General features: G+C 39.7%; 1 protein-coding gene across 1 annotated transcript in view; it reads left to right on the top strand.

The window, feature by feature from the left end:
- The window catches only part of LOC121955372 (MAM domain-containing glycosylphosphatidylinositol anchor protein 2-like), a 250,182-nt gene that overhangs the window by 73,617 nt on the left and 158,434 nt on the right, over positions 1-18,131 (top strand). The window contains exon 2 of the mRNA XM_042503302.1: positions 5,185-5,324. Coding sequence (XP_042359236.1) covers positions 5,185-5,324 — 140 coding nt within the window. The remainder of the gene's footprint in view (positions 1-5,184; positions 5,325-18,131) is intronic.

Here is an 18,131-nt window from a genome sequence, read left to right as displayed (position 1 = left end):
GTGAGTTTAATATAAAGTGGAGCGCCTGTATTTATGACTGTACTCAAAAGGAAAACCCCTCATATACCGTAATACTGTGATACCGCCCAAGCCTATAATGTAATATTCTTTCTTATCGACCCACAAATGGATTGAAAATTTAAGACATTTTCATTACACCATAACACTTCCTGTGAAAGACAGAATCCCTGTCTCAATAATGAACTCATATTGGATGATGTAAGGCGATATAACCAGCTGTGTCTGTCCTGCTGCGATGCATTCAAAGCTTTGTCTATCACCCTCATCCCCTCTGCCAGGACATCTTTTCATCTCAAACCTGTCAGCACATTGACATCTCACTCTGCGCACCCCCAAGTCCCACTGCATTAGCGTCTCATTATCAACTCTTAGACGTCTTTTCCGAATATGCTATGAGTAGTCACTGTCAGTATCAAGTTGCTTTAATGAAAACTAAACAAACAGAAAATGATGAAGTAACGACAGTGGTTTTATTTCACGCTTTGGGCCAAGCCATCTGAGCCGAGGTCTTTTGCTATTCAAGGATACATGAGAACATTATGGCGCTTATTATGTATGCTTAAAGAGAGGGTTATTTGCTTTTGTTGCTGTAAGCTTAGTCTGCATAAAGAACAAGTGTGTGTTTATGTGCAGCTATAGCGGTTGAAGATCATTAATTACGGGTGTTTCCCTACTTTCCTCCAGGACTGATAGTGCGCTGCAGAGATACTGGCTCATTGGAGTAAATGGCATTAGTACTTTGTTCGGCGAGTGCCCTGGGGCCTTGTTTCAGAGCCTTTTTTTGTTTCAAGTGGCAGTCTTGCGTGAAGCTCCCTTACACTGAGCCTATTTCTCAACCCCTTATCCCCCCCTATGGAATTCACCACCAGTGTATTCATCTCCAAATGGAGAGAGGGGAAGACGGCAAGCATGTAAGAGCGAGACAAGTCCAACAAGGCTTTATGAGTTAGCATCAGCACTCATCAATCCACGTAGCATTTAGACAGGCAGGACAGGCACGGCGGGGCATTAAGCTAACAAGCCGGGTGAGACAAACAGCATGGCTGCAAACAGGGAGGGACAAGTGGTAAACACGTGGCTAAGGATACACTGAGACTCACAACGCAGCGTTGGGGAGGAGTGTCGCCACGCTCATTAGCATCGCAGCCTAGATGGAGGCAGAGTCTGCTGCCGGGCTGCTGAGTCTGCCGAGAGAGGCCCGCACAGGAAGCTGCTCCTCCAACATGAAAGGCGCGCTACAGTCTGTAACTCCTTGTGATTTCTGCTTGATTTTTTTTTTCTTCTCTTCACCAATTTGTAGTCCTCCTCCTAATCATATCCCGTATCCGCTCTCTAAATCATCTCATCCCAAACCTCTTCACTAATCATGTAAGTTGGAGAGGAATAAATGCTTAACAGATGCTAGTATTGTCAGGGGTCGGTTACATGCAACTGTGCCTTCACAGCTCACTGGAACTGAGCGTTTTGAGCGTTTTACCTCGTTCCTCCCTCTGTATGTTGGTGTTTGGACTGACTGAAATGTCCATACTGTCTCACAAGGGTCAGCTAATATTGGATAGAAACACCAGTGCAGTAAGGACAGCTGTGGACAGATAGCTGTGGGTAGTTTGGAGGGTTTTTTTGCCCTGAACTTGTACTGCAATATGCATTTGCTGCTGAATAGTGATTTTAATTTGCCCTTATCACAGTTTTTGGCATTTTAATATCCCTAATTGAAACACATTAGAAATTATGTGCAAAAATGAATGTGCTAAATGAGGAGTCCTTTTCCAAAATGAGAGATCCACCAATTTTAATATGGACACCCACGCTCCTTATGGTCTAATGACAGCTGAGAATTTTTATGCCTCTGGGCTGGAAATAGCCATGGCTGGAGGCGTAATGTTTTAGGGTTGTCTGTCTGTCCTTCCCATTCTTGCAAACCCTATATCTCAAGTCCTGGGATGCTCAATATAATATTGTTTACAATAATACGGGTATAATTTTTAATGTAATAAGGAAAGTTCATATCATGCTAATGGCAATATTCCAAGTTGTTGCCATAATGAAGACATAGTATTTCCACTGAGAGCAAATTTGCTACCAGTTACTCTTTACAAACTAAAGAAATGACAGAGAATTTATATTTAGCTTTTAATCAAAGTTTGAAAGCAAACTGTTATATTCATATTGGCATGTACAACTATAACAGTTTGTTGCAGTTGTATGTTCTTGAAATTAATATGAAAGTATTTTATGTTGTCCAGTATTTTGTCATATCATCAAGAATATCATAAACACAAAAATACCCTAAAATATTGTGATGTATTTTGGGGCCACATAGTTCACTCCTACTCAAGACCACCTTGAGGGAACTTCTGTGAATGTGGCACAAACGTCCACTTGGACTTAACAGAGTAGAAAAGAATAAAGTAGAATGCCTTTATTGTCATTGTATCTTGAACATCAGTCTCACTCATGTGAATGTGATATCTCAGGAAGGCCTTTAGGGAGTTTCCTCAAATTTGGCACAAACGTTCACTTCGACTCAAGGATGAACTGACTTTGGTGGTCGAAGGTCAAAAGTAAGGGTCGCTGTGGGCTTGCAAAACTTGTGAATTCCTACAGTAATTATGACAACATTTCAAACAAATGTCTAATAAGATAAAATGATGAAGTGATGACATTTTATATCCAAAACTTCACTGTGACATCATAGTGGTCTGCAGAAACACTTTTTTGGCCATTATTCATATTCGTCATATCTTAGGAACAGAAGGGGAGACATTTGGTCAGATATATTTGTGACACTAATCCTGGATATCCACTTTAAACTGTGCTGATTGTATAGCTCTTGTGTGCTCTCGGGGGAAGATGTGTGAAGCATTCGTGTTTTCACAGGATTTAAACTGTAACTGGTGTGTTTGTGGAGCCATGCAACCGTGACGTGGTAATTCTGATTTTAGGTTCATATTGAAATTTGTAAAATGATATCAAAATCACCTTCAAGACATTAGCTCCTAAGATGATAATGTTTTCAAGTCATGGCTGGATGTGTGTTTACATGTGCAGGATTTTATAATGGAACCCTTCTGGCAAATAATTACACTGAGTTGTAAATTCATTCTGTTATTTTCCCAAAGGGAGGAAGTGAGGAGGATAAGGAGAGGGAACGACTTGTTTTGCAGACTACCATTAATTGTTCACAGTTGGTCATCTACTTGACACTGCATCTGAATTATTGCTGCTTACACTGGGTAATTTGGTTAAGATGCAAATTGAGTGTCACTTTGAATCAAAGTGGAGTGCTAGTGATTGTTTTTTTTTTTTTTTGTTTTTTTTGCTTTTTTCCAAAACTACCAAATCTGTTTACTCCAAATTGTAATTTTCTCTTCGGAAATTAAATCAGCATGGTGTGACTGGGGTCAAATTGCGTCGAACAAGGTCAGAGGGTCAAACATTGACTCAAAATGATAGAAATAAATCAAAAAAGAAACAATGGCTGCTGTTTTGACACCTCTAATAATAAGAACACTGCTTGTGTAGCATTGGGAAATGTAAATGTATCTCTGTTTAGGTGGATTTAGGACCAAATCTGTATGTCTGATCACATAAATCACACATTTTAGATATGTATTCTTAAACGTGAAGAGCATAAAGGCAAAGTCAGCATTTGTGATACTCAAGTTATATAGCTTCTGTCACATTTTACTGACCATGGCCTCGTTTTCAGTGCCATATATAAATCCTGTAACTCTAAAACAGCACAATCATGGCTAGAAGTAAGGACAACTCAAAAATGTCTTTTGTGCAGTATAACACTTTTTTATGTCCTAAGTCATAAAAAGGAAAATGAATGCAAGTTCAGTTTCTTGGATCATACATTTTATGATAATTGGAAAAAATTTTAAATCCTCATCTTACAACCTCTCGTCTTTTCCTGTCTGCTCGGTGTAAACAGCCCGTATGAAAGTTTGCTTTCATTCTTTATTCGTGAGTGTTGGTCTCAGCTGAGTCATGGTTTCCAGTTATGCTGAGAATTGCAAAATATAATGGGGATCTTTTTGTTTGTTTGTTTGTTTTTTACAGGATGTTGTTAGTGCATCTGGTGCAATTTAATTTTGGCAAATTTTTAAATGAGACATGTAGAATAAAGTGGTTTTGATGAACTACCACTACTGTAAATGTGTATTGTGAATTGTCGTTTACTGTTTTTAAACAGTATCACAGTTAAAAGTAAAAAGGATGGACAACCCAATATTGACTCTCATTTGCTAAAGTTGCATTTTTTCTGGTGTTGTATCTGTGTCTGTCCTACATACTGTGTCCAAGAATGTCCTGAACACAGCAAAATAGTAAGAAAATAAGAAAATATGGGCAGAGGACAGCGCTTTTGCAGATGAAAACACCATTACGCACTTCTAGGTTGTATATTATGCCTTTATGAGCCAGTTGAAATGCTGGGGCATGCTCAGGTTGCATAGTGATGCAGTGTACTTACTGTACATTACTTTGTAGTGCAAACTAGTAGCATTTTTTTTCCGGTTCTTATTATGCTACCAATTTAAATACATGCACATATAATTACACTAAAAAATGTTGATTTTTTTCAGTGTTTTCATCTTAGGCAGTGCAAATCTAAAAAAAGAAACATTCATCATGTGCTTTAACTAATGCTTCCTACTGAAAAAATGCTACCTGATATATATATATATATATATAAAGTTTTCCCAAGATTAAGAAAAAAGAAATGAAACCTTTCAACACCATTTTTTATACATTTTTTTTTAACACTTGGCAGCACGAGTTCTATCAATGCACATATCTGTGAAAGTGCTACTCTCACAAGTTACATCAAATAAAAGCAACATAGACAGTGAATCATTTTCCCAAAGTAGCTTCCCTCTACTTTGTATTTGATATACCAGCCCTGTTTGAAAAGCCCAAACAAAGTGAACGCTATATAAAAGTAAAATATGTCAATTCTTTTTTCCATTTTTTTTTCTTGTACAAATACTGCTCGTTGGTTGTGTGCAGTACAAACGATGCCACAATGCTTTGGAGGAGGCTTTTTTTTCCCAGTGAGACAACCTCTTAATCAATACACAATCTGTTGTGCTAAACTACTCATTCCTTCAACGCTGACCAGAATGCTAACTCGCTCTGTGCTTTTCCCCTCCGCAGCACCTCCGACTGTCCGCATTATACACTCAGGGCATGCCTGTAATGTTGAGGAGGAGAGACACACGGAGAGAGTCTACACCATCAGAGAGGGAGAGACCCTGGAGCTCACCTGTCTGGTGACGGGGCATCCTCGACCACAGGTAAGGAGCTCACTACGTCTCATAGCGGGGACAAAAATAGCCTCACAGGGGAATCACGGGACAAGATGCTAATTTTGTCTCTCCTCTCCTCACTCTCCTTCAGCAGCTTTCTTCTAATTCCTTATTAGCGCCATTGAGTGGCACACCACGTACCTCTGCACTAAACCAGCTTAAAAGTTTAATCCTTTAATTATTGATGGTTTAGGTTGCATTGTGCACCTGCATGTTGATAATGAAAGCTTGCGAGTCTAATGAGAGTGCAGAAACAAAACAGGCGAAACATCTGCCAGAACAACAGCGTAACAGCGAGTGAGAAGCAGGCCGCAGTGGAAAGGCTCTGGGTCATGTGAATGCACAGGGGTCCTCCACATCTGAGAAAGAGTTTTCCCCCAAACTCTTTTATTTACTGTTGTGATCTGAACTAATTAAAAAACCTTCCACTTTTTGTCTGAAGAAATTAGGCTGTTTAATTTGTTCTAGTTGCGCCTTCTGCACGCTCAGAAAAAAAGGTGCTAACTAGAAACAAAGGGTTTTTCATCTTGTCCCCATAGGAGAGGCCTCTCTGGTTCTTTTTAGGTCCTTTTATAAAAGTTCAGAGGGTTCTAAGTAGAACCCAATAGCAGGGGTTAAAGACTGATGCCTCGTTTACACATACACGGTTATTTTTAGAAACAGAGAAATATTCCTGCGTTTGCACCCTTTGTTTACACGCAAACGGAGAATTCGCCTCTGAAAACGATGCTTTTTAAAAACTCCGGCCAGGGTGGAGATCTTGGAAAACGCCGGTTGCCCGTTTACATGTAAACGGAGCAAAACGGAGAAAACGCAGGCAGTAGACGTCACAGTATGCGACAGAACTTGCACTCGCGTCAAAAGTGCAACCTATGTTTACATGTTGCTATGGTAACCACGGATCCCATTTTTCTGTAAACAAGAAAGAGGAAGTGACTCGTTGCTGTTGTTGTTATTTTCGGGATTCTGATTGGCTAACGTGGGCTTCAGCTTCTCGTTACACTGCCACCTACAGTTTTGGAATGTCCTGGCAGCAGACATACACGGGTTCGTTTTCTGAAAACGGATACGTGTGCACGGAATTATTTTTGAAAACAGAGAGGGTGAAATAATAATAAAAATTTATAAATAATAATAAAATTTCTAAAAATAACCGTGTACGTGTAAACGGGGCATGCATCATGGTCATGATTGCAAACAACAAAATGGCAATTTAGTGTAGATATATGAAACTGGAAAACGTTTGTACTTCTGTTGTCATTTTCAGCCTTGACTGTAACTTTTAAAGATATAACGTTATAGTCTGACCTCTCTGACATTTCTGCTGTGATTATTTTATGTACTGTGTTTTTTTTCTTTCTTTCTTTCTTTCTTTGCCAGTGTCTTTGATGAACCTAATCCCCTGGCAGGGAAGCTAAGTAATGTGCAGCTATGGACAGGGGCAAGCAAAATGTATTTTAGCCACCTGAAAAGATTAATATCAGTTTAAGTATACACCATATTTGGAATATTTTCATGGCTTAACCTTACACACTAACCAAATGTAGACCAGCAACTCTTGTTCAACATAAGTACACGATTGACCTATAGCTAAGCCCCGCCCCCAAACACCATGAGCCAATCACATTTTGTGTAGCAACCAATGCACACGGACCTCCTGTTCGTAGACGTCCATAGAAAAGCAACAGAAATGTTGATTTTCTCGCAGTTTTATTGAAATGTGTGCAGCTATAACTTAAAAAACGCAGTCAAACAATGTAATATAAGAACAGTGAATTTTATCTTGTTTCCTAAACCTCACATAGACAGAGCAAAGTGTCTCTTTTGGATTAATCAGTGTGGCATAAAAAAAAGATAAACAAAAAAGGATGTTGACATATGTTCTAAGATAAAGCAACACAGTGTTAGCAAAAAGTCAGAAGTATATATAACCTCATACATTATGTCGGCAACATCATGCATAATGTCAATTCGCAGCAAACTTTGCTAGGTAACGTTAGCTTAAGTTAGCTAATAGCGGCTAACATTATGGTCAACTTCAGCTTTGTAACTTGAGCTCATCATGTCATCTGTTCAACTTAGTTTTAGTATTTTTGTTTTTTGATAATCCAACATCAGTGTTAAGTGTAGAAAAAGGTCGTAGTTACCTTAAACTTAACTGTAATGTTACAAAAAAAAGCAAAGGCTGGCTAACGCTAACACCACGTCATAGTGAAGACCCTTTTAATAGCTTCTGTGTAAAATAAGGAGCTCCTGTCCCCAAAAGTTTGAAATAGCATCTTTGGATATGTCTTCAATTAGCTTGTGTATGGCATGCACTGCTGGAAGAGATATCAACTGCAGAACAACAGTGTTACAACAATTAATAAAGGGGATTTCAGATACATGTACATTTAAAAATACCATTTAAATATACAACTATTTCTCCCAAAAAGGGTTCTTTGGATGTTTGGGTTGTTAATATAATGGAACATTTTGTCTTACAAGAAGCCATTAAATTGAAAAAAAATTGAGTTTTCAGAACCAAATGTTCTTGAGTAGAGCTCTTATTTGTAATAATGTGCTTATTATGTTCTCATCCAAATCTTAGATGGAAGTAAATAAAAAACATATTTTAAAAAAAAGCTGATACAAGATCCCATCTCCTCGCGTAGATGAAATACCAACTAATTTGATGTACGCAGGTATAAATGTCAGCTCTGCCACAAACGGCCCAATCATCACATTTTGTTCTGGTATTAATCCGGGCAGGATTTGCACACACTAACCTTTCCAACATTTATCGAACGTTGCTTCCAATTTGTTTGATAACACAAACTGCGCAGAATTCGGCACTATCTCCGGACAGACCTGAGCTCATTTCCATTAATTAATATCATTCCCCTTTTGATCGATGGATGGGGCCATTAGTTTGTACACCTCCCCTCCGGACGCTGAAGCAGAAGAGCACATTGATTTTTATATTTCAATTGAAAAGGTGAGGCCTCTTAAATTAGCGAGAGGCTGAGGCGCACCGTTCATCTCCTCTAGTCGTCGGGGGGACAACTTCGCACTCATCATCTCTGTCTTTCCTCTTAATTAGAATTTCTGAAAAACAGAGCAGAGCGAGGGGAAGAGGGAGAGGAGAGTGGGAGATCAAAAGCTCTGCATGGCTGTGGCAGGAGAGGCAGGATCTCCTTTGAAACAGAGTCATTATGAGACTCATGCAGATCCCCTGGCACAGCGGGTCTCGGCTGTGTCTCCGCGGACTCTGGGATGTGTCAGCGCTGTCCCCCTCTGGTAGTGGCATGGGACCGGGGGCATGCGGCGCACACTCATTCCGAGCGCTTTCGGAAGCCGGCGAGGTTATCCGGGGTGGCGGTGGACCTACGGCTGGCTTTATGATGTTGGCGGAAAAAACACAAGGGTGTGCGACCTCGTCGGAAAAACACTCGCCAAGTTAATACGACAACAACAGCTCATCTTTTCATTGGAGTTAAATATTAATTCTCAGAACATGATTCTGAGTCTTTCTTTGCCCCAAAGTTCCCCAATTTTAATTGAGTTGAGTTTCTTCATCTTTCAAAAGCAAATGTGGGAAAAAAGTAATCAGTGCTCTTTGCAAAGGCTGGAGTGCACTAGTCTTGATTAATGACATGAGCACGGGTTTGGTTTTACGTTTGGTTGGGACAATTTTGGCAGACAGTATGAACAATTGTGTGTGTTTGTGTGTGTGTGTGTGTGTGTGGGGCTGTTCCATGTGCACAGGAACATATATTTGCTGAGGGGGCTTCACAGTATAAACAGTGGTGGATTAAGTGCCTGAAGGCCACACATTAGTAAAAGTACAGATTTCTTACTAAAAAATGACTTTGCTTATAGTTAAAAACACCTGTTAGAATCTTACTTCAACCCTTTGAAACCTAACGTCATATCACTTTTCTCGTGCTCCTTTCAAGATGCCTTTGACAAGTGTTGTTCACCTTGAAACCTGAGCAAATTGGTGTGATTTCTTTCAAAAACACAAGAAAACGTGCAATAAGGAACCTGGTAAAAAAAACGTTCCACAAATTGCAAGAAATTAACCAAAATTATTTTTTTAAAGCTAGGGAAAAACTATATAATTATTGTAATCACAATCAGTAATCAATTTTTTTTCATTTTTTATTACCTTGTATGTCTTTTTCAGTTTATTTTGTGTATTTTCTTTTTTGTGTTTTTGTATGTCATTCCATGTATTCCTTTTTTTGTTGCTCATTGCTTTTTTCCCATGTTTTTGACAGAAATCAACCCAAATTGCTCTGGTTTCGAGTTTCAAAGTGTCCGATATATGCAGTATTTAATTAACAACAGTAATTTAATGATATTTAATGTACGCAAATATTAAAAGTAAAAGCACAAGTAAATGTTGCTAATAAAAAAGACAGCGGTCAGAATTTTGAGAATTAGAAAGTTTACTTCTTTGTAACATACACCGCCTTAAAAGTGGAGCCTATAATACACTTGAAGTAAAAACAAGCTGTTTTTTGTTTTGTTTTTTACAACTTAAAGGATTTAAAGACCAAAACCCAGTTTTTATTTTCTTTTATAGTCAGTAACTAAGGTGCTTCTGGAAAATGAAGTGGAGTAAAAGTATACATTTGAGTTTAGGAAATGTATTGAAGTAAAAGTTGACAGAAATATGTGAACTTAAATTACTTTACACCACTGAATATAAACATGCCAGCATCACTATGTATGTGCATGTGCTTAAACAGGAGCTACAGCTCAGACAAACTTAAATCGGTTGTTGCATCAGCCCTTACTTCAAAGAGTCTGGTCTCCCTCGCCTTAGACACATTTCTCTATGGACTATATGTGCCAAAATTTCTAATATTTCATTTTGAATGGTGTCTGACATCCAGTTATCTCTTCACTGAAGCCACTCACATGCCTTGGGCACATCATATGTCTGTTTTCGTACTCCGCTCCATCATTACCTGCCATAAAACTCCATCCCGATGGATGTGCCCCCGCAGTCAAACTCTTCTAGCTTCCAAGGAATTTTGTGGATCTAAAAAGCATTTCCAAAACTGTCCTGGCAATTTTCAGGTCTCTCTCAGCCTGTTCTGCTGTTAATGCCATTGATTCGCTCCCGCTACGGTAAAACTCCACCCAACTTAGGCTGACTCTGACCCTTGCTCTTTGACCTAAGTGGTCAAAATGATGATCAGGTCAGAGTACAAGTAAAATGTAAGGAATTAATTAAATCTACAAGTTTTCAGCCTTATTTCAACATATACTTTCTGACAGCCAAATGCGGCTCAAAATTTAAAACTTTCAGATCACTCTTTAGTTTTGGTAAAATGGCCAACTGTTTACATAGTGTGTAAATAAGGATGCAAGAAGCACCCAAATTCCTGAAGAAGGCTGGACACCCGAAGATATAATTGTTTTTAAAGGCATCTTACCTTTTTTTTCCCCAAGATGAGTGATTTGGCTCCTTCCTGTTTTTTTCTAATGTTTTCCTTATTATTTGAAACTATGTCTACATCTATTATGATCATCCTACCTTCCCTACCTATCCCCTATATATATATTTATGAATATAAGCACAAGCATCAGGGCTGCCCCCTGAAAGTTGGAGGCTTGAATTATCAGTTGCGGACCTTCAGTCGACTGAGATTGCTTGAACTTTCTGTGCAGTGTACTCCTGGGGACGTTTTGGTCACCAGATTTTGCTGCCGAGTCAGTGCTCTTGACTTTTACACTACTCTTTGCAGCTGCAGACATGCTGCAGCAGCTCAGTGGGAGAAAGAGACGGCGTCATAAGGTGACTAAGTGGTGAGTTTGCAGCTCACAGCAAATTAAAACAATGCAGTTTCTGGCTTTTGTTGTTATTTAGTGTTGGCAAAAAATGTTGTTGTGCATTTGCTACCCGTTGTTAATACAGTAAGCTCGTTTGCTATAAGACACACGAGTCTGGTACAGCCCTAAAGAGAGTAACATAGCAACCACTTCATATTTGACACTGTTCAGTCATCTCAAAGGCAGTACCACTAATGCTTTGCTTAAGCTAGATGTCTTGTATAGCCTAAGGGTTGTCAAATTGTCAGGTCAAGGATCCCCCATATCTTGGTCTTTCACTTTTTATTACATTTTTTGCAGGAAACGCAGACATTAACAGTGACACCAAAATTAGGACGAAAAGAATTGGCTGGGGACACTTACATTGGTAGGGACATACCGTCCATACCCAAATCTACACCGGGGACGGTGGGAGTGTCTCCTTTTTGCTCTGATCACGTTGTTCAAAATGCCATGGTTCCTGTACATCTTTGATCTGAACTGGGTATATAAAATGTCAGGTTCGATGACTGGTAAAATATGTTGGGCTTTGCTTAAAACTCTGTAGGCCTGCCTTTAGAGCCGCCAATGATCTAAAATCTAAGCTTAATGAAAAATAGTTTCTTCTGTCTGTGGAATCATTTTCGATTTTGTTTTCTTTAACAGCTTCCATGCCAGCAGTAGCTTAAATCAAACTCTCCATCTGCACCTCAACATCACAGGGGGCCAAGTCACACTCTTCTGTCAGTGTGAATGGCTTCAATTAGTTCTGCATTAGCAAATCACAAAATTGCTTTTTTTCATCATCACTGTCCAGATTTACGTCTCTTTCCTTTGGCTTTGAGCTGCTACCAGCTCCCATGGTGATACATAGACGGAGGGGTGTTGTGCCAAGTACAACATCAGCACCACAAAGGACCAACCACGGAGTAAATGGGGCCACGGTTGGCAATTTCGCCACCGTTTAATTCTTCTCATGTCCATCAATACGCACACTTCTTAAATTACACAGACGCCCCTCAGGCCTTCCCACTGATGGAGTCTCTGGATTGTATCCAACCAAGCAGCAGCTCCCTCACAGTGGGCCTCTCTGTCAGCCCCGTGCACATCCGCCCACTCACCTCAGAGGGGGGAAAAAAACGGCTTTCTAATAATAAAATCATACGTGCATCCACACACACTCATGGCAGCAGCAACACTTGTCTGCCTTCCCATTTAATTGTCAAATAAATATGTGTTCCTGTCAGTCACCAGCACACCGTATAATATGTGCTTTTTCCGCGGTGCCTCGTGGGTTTGACATTTCAAGGTGTTACTAAGGGCTGTGCAGGATGACTGCGACTGCTGGCATCAAGCAGGCTCGCGGGGCAGTAAAGTTAAATTGTCATAGATGTGTAGTGCAGAGGTCACTGGAAAGATTTGTGGAAGTTGGCTCTCTGAGGAGAAGGATAAAACAGAACATCTTAGTTGTGGCCAGCGCTTTTCAGCTCAGACTCTGTTTTTATCTCTGTGTAAAACTAAGGGTTTTTCTGTGGATTTGAAAAGTGCAGCCAGCAGGGGGCGACACCACTGGTTGTGAAAAGAAGTCCATTTCTGTTGAAGTCTTTAAGAAAACGACACTACTTCTCTCTACCTCAGTAAACATTTTCTTAGCGAGTTTACGATCTCAACACTAGTTTCAAGTCTTCTTCAATACAGCATAATGTCATTTTTATCATTTCTCACTCTCAACACGTCACATCGCTGCTTGGTCAGTGAACTACTGAAGTCTACAGATCACGTTAGGTATCCTGACTGCATCTGTTGTTACCATCTGACACGCCATGTCAATTTACGCCTGTTAGATGCATTGTGTCTTTTCAAAATACACGTCTGTTTTTAAAGGAAAATTACACTTTCTGCAAGATAGATGTATACAGTCTTTTCAAAATATACATACAATGCCTGTAAAATACTTTACATTTACATTAATTTCCTTGTGCAAAAAAAAGCATCTGCTTAGTGTTGTAAAAAAACATTGTGGTTTGGCTCAACTGTCATACAGGAGGTGAACCCATTCGCCGCCCCTCCTGCGAAAGGTGGCTCTTAGTGTCAGTATCTTATGCCGAAATCACTGACCATGCAGCGTTATTTGATGACTCAAGAATAAGAATGTGCTGTATGGAGAATTTCTTCCTCTCACGCAGGTGCAGAACGAACGTGCTAGCTGGACGCTGGCTGTGGTCTTTGCAGTACGTTCAAGTGCAACTTTTTGATCGAGACACAGACAATGAGCCAAAGCGAGAGTTGGCGTTTATCGTCTGTTGTTCTTTGATTTCGGTTTAGTGTGTCTGCGCCATTATAGATTAAAAGTGTAACTTGTTGATTGATTGATTCTCATCTCCACGTTGTCAAATACTGACACCTCGGGTTGATGGTTCGATCCAACTACAAAAGTGTAATTGATGACTTGGGAATGAGAACCATCTAGCAGCTTCTTTTTTCAAGCGTTACATACAGAATAATTGAATAGATGGGAAATTAATTCATCAGTTAATTGACATTGAAAACATGTGTTTGCAGCACCACCTCTATCACATAAAAAGACTTAAAAATACCTTCCCTTTTTGTTCACCCTCTCTGTTTGAATCCACTCCCTGTCGAAAATGATAAGACACAAAACGTTTGAAAAAATTGTATTTGATGTTCAAGCTTTTCCCTTCTCTACAAGACTAAAATATCTATTCTTCCTTTCTCTCTCTCTCTCTATACCGTCTCCCTCCATCTACTGCTGAAATGATTATTCGATTAATCAATTGGTTGATGAACGTGAAGCTAATCTGCAGAAATTTTGATAACTGAGTCATTTATCAAGCAGAGTTGCTGAGCATCGGCCACTTACAGATTCTAAAATGTCAAAATGTGTTGCGTTCCTCTGCTTTAAATAAATACAAATTCAATATCAATTCAATTTGAAGATGTCACCGAAGGCTTCTGGAGACGTGAAGAGCATTCTCTCGAATTTCTTGACATTTTACAGGTGAACGGTTTTAACAATCAGTCAGATAAATTATCAATACTGAAAATTAATACAAGATTTAGCCTTGTCTACATTAAATATAAAGATAATAATTAACGCTTTTGCGTTGTCTTCATCGCTTCGTCTCAGTACCAGAACGCCACATACATACAGCTTTATCTGCTCATACTTTCATGGTCGCTGTCCTCCAGCTCAGTTCATTGTCTTTGATGCCGTGAACAGACATCAAAGAGTCCCTGATGATGAAGCCATCTGCCCCCGTCTCCCCTGCCCTGCCCTGGCCTCCATCCATTATGTCCACACTGCTTTGTTTGAGTATCAGGCTCCGATAGCCAGCAACACCACATCGCAAACACCTTTTTTTTTTTTTTTTTTTTGGTTTCAATTATTTGCGGGCCAGATTCGACTCACAGAGCCACGGGTCAGCGAGTACAAATAAGCTGACCTCGGGCCCTGGGACATTTCGCTTTATACAGACCAATTGGAGTATGTGATCTGTTTTGGATGCTCCCATGACAGTTAGCCTACAGTGCTGGTGTCTTTAGCAGATGGTGCTTTTTTGAATATGATTTAACTCTCTATTTTTGCACTGTTTGCCACACAAGCTGCAGCATCAGGAGGGGCTCTGTGTCAGAGCTTCCCCTTGAACTAAACCCTGTATAATGCACCCGCTGTCATTTACACTCAGCTGTCTTAGAAGTGACTCTAAAGGGATAGTTTTTACTTTTTGAAGTGAAGTGCTTATCCATGGTTAGTGTTTACCTACAGCAGATGTCAGGCAGCATGCCTCCAGTTTAGAGAGCTTGCTCTCAATCCAAAGTCATCAAATATGGCTGCTTGGTCAGTGATTTCTGCGTCATTGGAAAAAGCCATCCTTGCCAGACAGCTTCAGTTACGCAGCAGAATGGCATTCATTTGAAACGCAGCTAGACAACAATAAAACTTAAGATATGAAAGGATACAAGACAATAGTATGCGATCAGTGCAATATGTTACAATACGGTACGATATGATAGGATACCATACAACACCATGTCATACCATACCATACCATACGATAGGATACGAAACAGCACAATACAATACGGATGTTGTACTTTTGTTTGGAAAAAGACTTTATGCATCCTGTGGAAATGGGAGAGTGTAAATTGACACTACCAAGGACACCTATAGCGCGTCATATTTAGACGTCAAAAGTCCACTGAACATGTGGCGATATGCGACACGTTTAGAGTGAGAATATGTTGAAGCGATGTACTACTCAGGACAGAGCAGCAACAAATTGTTTTTTAGCCACCTAAAAACATCATTACTATCATTATCATCATTATCATCATTAACATCATTATCCGGTTAAGTGTGTGCTACATTTAAAATATTTTGTACCTTTTGTCAAACCGTCCGTTCCAGCAGGAAAACTGTTAACAGTTCCCCATCTGTGCTGCTGTCAAAGCCACCAGACTCCATGAAGAAAAACAGTGATTTTACATCGCTGAACACTGGAGCTGCTGCTACTGCTGCTCCAATTGGTATGTTAATTTGTGCTATTGTGTGACTTTGGTGAATTCAAACTAACCCTTTTAGATACTAAAGTCAGACAGTAACACAAACAAAAAAAAACACTTAAGGCGGTGGTAGGCAGTGTTCAGTGATGTTAAATCACTGTTTTTATAAAGGGAGTCTGACTATAAGAAAGCTATTTATCGACTTCATTTTTCTGCCGGAAATCACAGTCTGTCATTAAGGTAAAGCAGTGAAAATATTCTGAATATAGCATACTGTTAAAGTGATAATGATTATTTTGGGTTGGACTTTTTTAGGTGGCTAAAATATGTTTTATTTGGCCCCCCATCCAAAGCAGCCTGTTGCATAGCTTCCTTGTCGGACACCAGCTTGTTTCTCCAAACTGGGAGTGTGACGATTGTCATCTACTGATGTAATATTCTGTCTATAGATAAGTATGACATACAGCCCTATGTAAATAAAAAAAAAAATCTGAACTAACCCTCTCTTTAATGGTAGCACTCAAACAGAGTTTGTGGTTCAACAACAAGGCAAGTAAGAGCTGATCTCATTTTTATGTTTGTCAGTGTGCCTTTGCTATTAGATTTCATGATTTTTCTTTTCAATTTCAATATCAAAGCTTCACTGTGCCATGTTTCATTTTGTCATCCAGTTTTTTTTTTACGGGGGCAAGCATTTTCTAATATAGACCTGTAGAGTCTTTGCACTCACAATTTGTGATTTCAGACCCCCTGTTGCTTCTTTTGATCGCTTGATTGTCATGCTCAGCCACACTTGGCTGCGCCACCGAGCGGCACAGACCGCCATCAGTGCCGAGAAAGAAAAGATGGCAAGCAATTAGAAACCAGTCTGTTGTCAGGGAGGGGGGGAAACGTCACAGCGGGCATTATGGGAGATTCACCGAAGACGCGTGCTCCGGCATATGATCCCTGCATAACAACAGACACTGGGCGCATTTTAATTAGCTCTTGCCGTGACATCGCAGCATGTGTGGTCTCAAACACTGCTGGGATTTTCAGTCGGATACTAATCTAGACGAGCTTCTTCCTCCCTTGTAAGCAAATGTTGATCTTTCTATTGGGATGTCTGATTTAAGAGGAAGTGGCGTTATTATTTTGTCAACGCTGCTTTTCCCTGTAGAGAGTGGTGTCATGCTTTTGATGCTTTTTTGAAAATATGCAAACTAACTTTTTTTAACTATGTGACACGAAAACCAGATCCCATTTATATTTCATGGTAATGTTTTATGGTCGTAAGGGCTGTGAGTCCGAGGCTTCAGCCCCAAAATGTTTTATGAATAGTCCAGGATCTAGCCTACATATTATTAATCTTTATGTTGTTGTTTTTTTTATTGTTGTTGTGTTTTTGTAGTTTCCTGTTTTCTTGTTCCACTTTGCCTTGGACTTTTTAATCATATATTCGTTTTTCATTATGATGTAATGTTTACTTGTGAGGACCACAGGAAGAGTAGCTGCTTCCCCGGTTGTGGCTAATCCAAAACAAGTAGATAAACAAACAAACAAACACACACACACACAAACAAATATTTTTTAAAATAAGTTTGGCTTAAAAATAAAAAGAAGCCCCAGATCTAATTATCTGTCATTCTGTTCATACTTGTACTTGAATAAATGTACCTAATGATATTAAGTATTCTATACTCAATACTAATCAGTAACAACTACTTTTATATATACATAATTCATCTGGGAAGTAAACAAAAAAAAAGATTTTTTTAGATGTGTTTAGTGTTCAACTACTACTGTTGTTTTCATCACAATTCATAATTCACCTGGAAAGCAAAAATTTTTGTAAACATTTTTTTTAGTGCAAGGTATTCTGTACTCAATACTAATTACTCACAACTACTACTATTTTTCTCATCGCGATTCATAATTCATGTGGAAGTTTTTTAACTTTAAATAATCCAGGAAGATTTTCAGGGTAAATCCTAGGGAAGAAACCCCCCCACACACACACTGATGTCTGGGCTAAGCCCCCAATGCCCTCAAATCCCAGAAACGGCCCTGTACGGTAATAATTCATGCACACACTTGCAAGGGACAGAGAGGAATAATGAATTTCTGCCGTAAAACTGCAGCTGGGTGGTGCATTCTGGGCAGTTTGACTCACTCCCCAGTGTATACTTATGAGCATCTTCTGAGTTTCAGCTGAGGAATGAGAAAGAAGCAGCAAAAATAGCCCAAAAAAAGGCTCAAGCGGGCTGTCAGTGGGCTAGAAGCAGCAATTATCATATTGCTCAAATCCGCCAGCTCCTCTCAGATCAAGAGTATTTGCATTGCACCGAGGAGAGTGAAGAGGGTCAAACTGTTCTCACCAGGCATACTTCAGGACTCCCCCTGTGGGTAGAGGTGCTCAGATGTGAAAAGTCAAAGAAGTGGAGGAATGAAAATAGCTCCAGGGTACGGGGCCGAGTTGAAAGCCCG

Source organism: Plectropomus leopardus, chromosome 16, assembly GCF_008729295.1.
Source record: "Plectropomus leopardus isolate mb chromosome 16, YSFRI_Pleo_2.0, whole genome shotgun sequence".
Lineage (NCBI taxonomy): Eukaryota > Metazoa > Chordata > Actinopteri > Perciformes > Serranidae > Plectropomus > Plectropomus leopardus.
Note: the sequence above shows the minus strand (reverse complement) of the source record. Positions and strands in the feature narration are given on the sequence as shown.